Source organism: Nicotiana sylvestris, chromosome 7 (assembly GCF_000393655.2).
Source record: "Nicotiana sylvestris chromosome 7, ASM39365v2, whole genome shotgun sequence".
NCBI lineage: Eukaryota > Viridiplantae > Streptophyta > Magnoliopsida > Solanales > Solanaceae > Nicotiana > Nicotiana sylvestris.
Window position 1 is genome coordinate 143,712,440 of NC_091063.1, and position 6,113 is coordinate 143,718,552.

The 6,113-nt window shown below is 31.0% G+C and overlaps 1 protein-coding gene across 1 annotated transcript; it reads right to left on the reverse strand.

The window, feature by feature from the left end:
• Positions 1 to 3,388: 3,388 nt before the first annotated feature.
• LOC104211637 (lectin-like protein At3g16530) lies at positions 3,389 to 5,007 on the reverse strand. The gene has a single exon (XM_009760723.2). The coding sequence runs from the start codon at positions 4,662 to 4,664 to the stop codon at positions 3,579 to 3,581; it is 1,086 nt and encodes a 361-aa protein (XP_009759025.1). The 5' UTR covers positions 4,665 to 5,007; the 3' UTR covers positions 3,389 to 3,578.
• Between the last annotated feature and the right edge of the window lie 1,106 nt (positions 5,008 to 6,113).

A 6,113-nucleotide genomic window follows, 5' to 3' on the forward strand; every position in this document is an offset into this window, starting at 1 on the left:
CACGTTTTAATAGCATAAAAAGGACTTACTTGATGTCCAAGAAGGGTGCTACATGTTGAGTGCAAGTTGGTGTCAAGTTGCTTGCAAATTTCCTTCAAGATTTCTAAGATTCTATTCAAGATTGGTTTGAGACTTATTCTCATATATTTTAGGACTATATTTATTGCTTTCCTAGTTAGTTAAGGTTATGTTTTCTTTTCCTAAGATATTTGGAATTACTTTCCAAGAATGACTTGGTTTTTGCTTCCTAGTATTTTTCTTTTCCTAAGGTAGTTGGACTTGTTGCCCAAAGTAGTTTAGGACTTTATTTCCTTGTTTTTTTAGCCTTAATTTTGTGACTCCCTCCTACCTATATAAGGGGTATCTTCTTTATTTTTAGACTCAGATTATTCAGATTATTATCAATAAAAATTGTGAGATTTTTCTTGCACTCTTGTGTGTGGGCTACTCTTGAATTTATTTTTCAACCTTCAAGACTCAACTTAAGGTGGAAAGATTAAACTCTTTTGAAATCTTAGATCACTTCTAGATATTCAAGAAAGGTGATAAATTTAGGCTTATTGTTGTTCTTGTTATTCTAAAGGATCGGGTTTCACAATCTATCTCTTGTTTTTTTAATTCTCTACCAAAGGCGATTAGTTCTTTGTTAGCTAATTGTTGTTGTTAGGATTCAATTTCAAGAATAGACTTCTGGAATTCAAGAAACCATTTCTTGAATTCAATCTATCTTTAATTTTCCGTCTTTTTTCGTTTCTTTATTTTCTTTTAGCTTCCGCACGTTTCTTGATTTTCTTGTTTTTCTTTAGTAATTCTTGAATCCTCTATCGTGTTGTTATCAATATATATATATATTTGCATTTTCAATTTGCCCTTCACGCTGGGTAAAAGCTTAAAGCAAATTAAAAAGGAAAAGGCAAGTGAATTTACGGGTAATAAGTATACTATTATAGTATATAACAGTATATTGCATACTATCACAGTATACTATAACAATATATTGTATACTATAATAGTATATTGTTGCAGTATAACTATATACTCCTATAGTATATTGTATACTATAGCAATATACTGTTAGGTAAGTGTGTTCTTCTTCGATTATTACAATATATCGTTGCAATATATTTGTAAATTATAATAATATATTGTTGCAGTATAGCTATATACTCCTACAGCATATTGTATACCGTAGCAGTAGACTATTGGGTAGTAGTGTTCTTCTTCAATTTTCAGCTAAAAATTTCGATCTCAATCACCTCAAATCAGCTCCAAATACTATTAAATTTCAGTATGAACTTTCAGAAGGTATTATAAGCAATATTTAACAGGACCCACTTTGAATCAAATAAGAAATCTTCAAAATAAAAATTTTAAATTCAAGGGCTAAGACGAGGAAGAGCTAGGGAAAGAACAATCAAGAAAAAGTGGAGCATAATTAAAACTAGCCAAAGGTCAACTTCTCAGATAATTAGATCTAATTTCCTTTTGAAGAAGGTTATAAGGGAAATGAAAGAACAATTTTGTAAGAACAAATTACATGTAAGTCAAGAAGTAGCAGATAAGGAAATAATTCAAGGATCTGGAGTTACTAAAACTAAGACCAAGCTTTCTTTAATCTTGGGTTTTCACCCAAATTTCTCTGCTCCTATAGAGTCATCAACTACCTATTAGGGGAAACCTGAAGTTGTGCCCTCGTCCAAATTCTCAGTGGTTAAAGAAGAGCTATTTTAATAGAATAAATGAATAATCAGGTAAATAATTTAGGCCGCATGAATAGGAGTAATAAATAATTTGGGTCTGAGCATTAAAGGGTAAATAATTTAGAATTAATCGGCATAAAATGAGGGCTTCTCCAGAAAATAAGCCCAAGCAACTTTTGAACAAGGCTATCAAGATTTTTTATTTTTTCCTTGTATTGTGGACATTGTAGCTTTTTGCATAACTTAACTCAACCTTCGACGGGTATTTAATTGAAGTTGTTAAACTTTCCCCATTTAATTTCAAGAACACCAAGAAGTGCAGGCCTAAATATAATCATTCTAAAATTTCCCTTAAACAAAAGCACTTTTCACTTATAATTGTCTTTCAAGAACTTTCCCCAATACGATAGGTGTGATATTTAAAAATCGATCGTATCGTGCCGAATTGATTATCAGGTTTCTTTTAATAAAACATAAGTTTTTATATAAATTTATAACCGTACGGATAATTAGGGTAGATTTTTTATTTTATGAAAATAAACTGAAAAAAATACCGAACCGTACCAATAAAATTACATGAAAAAATTATATATTAAGTTTAAAAATAATAATACATTAAAATTTTCCTTGGGCCTTGGAATCATGAATCCAACAAGTATTCTAGTGATCCTTATAAAAAAAATCCTAATTCCCCAACCTCTTATACTACTCCTATTGAAACTATATATATTTTTTAATTTTCGGTATATTCACTAGCAAGCACAAGATATTCTAGTGATCCTTATCAAAAAAAAAATATTCTAGTGATTGAGTAGTAAACTACAATGTATTTAATATTTTTCTTTTCGTGTGATTTAAATTTATATTTTCAAATATTTAATTTTCTATAGACTTTATTCTTCAGTCCCAATTTGCTTAGTATTTTTCCACTTGTGTGATTTATATTTTCTTGGTCTTTGCTTAGTTTTTTTTTACGTTGTTGTAAAATAGTTGATGGATTTATACTCTGGGCCTTTCATGTTTTCTTAATTCATCACCATTTAAATAATAAAAATATTTAGTGAGTTTTACTAAGTCCAATAAAAATACATATGTTATTATATTCTGCTTCTACTAGTGACTTTTTAAATGGTATTTAAAAATATAAAAAATTAACCGAATTGTACCGATACCGAAGAGAAACCGACATGATTGGTATGATTTCTAAAAGACTAATTTCGATTATACATAATAGAATAATTGAAAAATTAGTATGGGACAAATATTATAAAATAACCAGCCGAACCAAACCACTGACCACCCTAATATTTAGCATATATTCATAAGATGCTTGTCTCTTTTCCCTGCACTTTCTCTGTATTACCTTTTAAAAAGCCACATTTGATGACTTTAACACTTAACAGTAATAGCGCAGTTTATATTGGCAATGATATTAGCTATTCTACGAAGTTCTACCGTATTAACAAGATAGATATTAAGTTATACACAATGATACGGTAAAGAATCAGTATAATATTACTGATTATAACAAATTACTAAATTATTTGTTTTCACTCTCCAACTAAAATTCATTATAGGTCAAGAAGAGAAATAGAAAGAGTTAAAGATCCTGATATAGCCATTTCACATAACAGTCTCAAAAGAGAGAAACTAGATAAAACACAAAAATCAGTAAAAACCTTGAAACATTTATGAACTAGTAAGACTTCAGTCTTCCAATCTGAAGCTGTATATTAATGACCATACCATTGAGCAATAGTTAGCAGATTACACTTGGATAGTTGATCATTAAATTACAGCTACATAAACAAAACAAGAACAATAGCACAAAACTTAATTACAGACAATTTAACCAACAAAATTAAACTCCCAAATAAGTCAAGTACCTAAATTCTTACTCTTACCATCTTCGATGGCTTTATCTACAACTACATTGAACTTTTTGTACTCATCAAATTCCTTACTATTATTATTTTCCACTGCTGGATCTTCTGGTGCCACTGGCCTCCTACTCCCTAAAATGGTCCAAACAATTACCACAATGAATGCCCCTAATGCTCCACATCCAGTACCAAAAAGCAAAGCACCAAGAATTCTCAAAGCACAATCACTTTTGCTATGTACTTTCAACTGTTTTTTTTCACCTTCAAATGCTTGTGGATCCAATGGCTCAGAATGCATCCAGTTTGGTGCAGTCCTTATCTTAAATCCCAATGAGTAGATATTGCATTTTTGAGTGGAATTTCCGGTTGAAGAACTTAACCCCACATATAATTCTTCCTCTTTCCACATTCTTGACAAGTCAATAGGGCAAGAAACCAATGGATTAAGTGGCCTAATGTCACCTAATTTGCTTAATCTGACTTCTAATCTCTTTGAACTTGCTTCATAATCAATCCAAGATTGTAACTTTTCACCACTATTCAGCCTCAATTTAACAGAGCTAAGATTGCTTACTTTGACAGATACAAAGCTGCTTAAATCAACACCAACATGATTTCCATTCACATCATCATATTTCTTATCCAAGAATGTATCAAATTCCACAGCAAGAAACTTCATTTTTCTAACACCCAATAGCCCAAATGAGCCACCATCAAACATATTAAATGGATATCCAATTGGTACCATTACAAAAGCAAAGCCATCCCCATTTTCTCTTGATAAGGAAAAGACAAAATGCATTGAAAAAGACACCATTTTTCTTGGATTTTTCTCCACTAGCTTAATGGGTTTCTTATTCAAGATTCTTCCAGAACTAAAACCCATTGAACCACTCATTTGTATACCACCATTAACAACCTTAGCATCACCATAAAGTGCAAGTTCTGGCTTAAAGTTTGAATCTTTACCAAAATTCTCAAAATCAAATGACATGTTTTGTTCCTCAGATAGGCTGATTCTGAAGTAAAAACACAAGTAAAAGAACACTGTAAGGTACCTGAATGTTGATAAAGTACCCATTCTTGATCTTGGCTTGATTTGAGCTAAAGAAGCTGTAACTTTTTTTTACCCTTTTTGTGCTGGATTTACCAAGGTTTCTTTTTAGATGAACCCATATAGAGAGAAATATCAAGAAAGCTGATATATAAGTATAATATTGAGGGTATTTATATATCTTATAGTGGAATTTTCTAGGGTTTGAGTTGAGTGCTGAGAAAGAAGAAGGAGAATGCCTGGGGAAATGGGTAAGAGGATGGTGGACTGGTGGTGATATGGGGGGAGTGGTAGGTTGGACTTGGAGGTTGTGAAAATTAAATGCAAGTTTTACTTGTTTTGTGCAACTCTTCTGATTCACTTTCCCTTCAGTGGCTGCTGACTGAGGGAATATAAAATGAGATTCTTTTATCTTTATCTTAATGTCCTCCTACTTTCTCATATTATCATATTTAGTCCTATTGGTATAAATTGTACTCTCTTCATCCCATTTTATGTTACATAATTTGATCGAACACAAAATTTACTAAACAATAAAATATTTTTGTAATTTATGGTCTAAAACAAGTCATATATATTTGTTTGACTATAAATTATCACAATAAGGATAAAATGATAAATGCATTATAACTTTGACAGACTAAAAAAAAAGTGTGTCACATAGATTGAGACAAAGTTGTTCACACTCTTTTTTGTTAGTAAGGATTTTGCCCTTGTGGCCAATGGTATGCTGAAACAAATATATTAGATTATTTATTTTTATTTGTATAAGACTTCATGGATAAAACTATTACATTACATATATATAGAGAGATTAATAGGTAATTAATAGAATAATTAAGGTACAAACAATTAGCACATATACTCAGGGGCGGATTTGCAGGCAAATTGACGGGGCACATGAACCCATGATCTTTCCGTCAAGATAGGTATTTAATGTATATTTTTTTTGGAATTGGTCTAGTATTCTCTGCTGGCACCCATGCTCCAAAGAGGCTAAATGGTGCACTTGGTTGAATGATGAGTTATTTACCTAGAGGACTAAGGATCACGTCTCACTTAATACTTTCTTTTTACTCCTTTTTTAGTGGTGCACTTATATTATAAAAATCCTAGATCCGCCTCCGGATATACTATTGTTGTTTACTCAAACTATATTCAAGAATTGTTATTGAAAAAGTAGTCATGCTTATTGTGAAAGTCCAAAAGATGAAAAGTTAAATCAATGTAAAAAGTAAGTCACGTTCTTTAACTTCCTTTTTTTTTTTTTCTTCATATATAGGACTTATGATTTGTGCAGTTTAACTTCAAAAAATTAAGATGTCCCACAAAACACTAATGAACTTAAGTAAAGCATTGCATAATTATTAGCTTTTGAACGACGCATTATGCGTCTATAGTGTCTATATCGAACTTTTTCCCTAACCATTATGGTTTTTGAAATGTCATAGAACACAATGATTGTAGAGAGATGAA

Excerpts from the sequence above, each read along its gene's own strand:
- LOC104211637 (XM_009760723.2), bottom strand. The coding sequence starts at position 4,664 with ATGGGTACTTTATCAACATTCAGGTACCTTACAGTGTTCTTTTACTTG.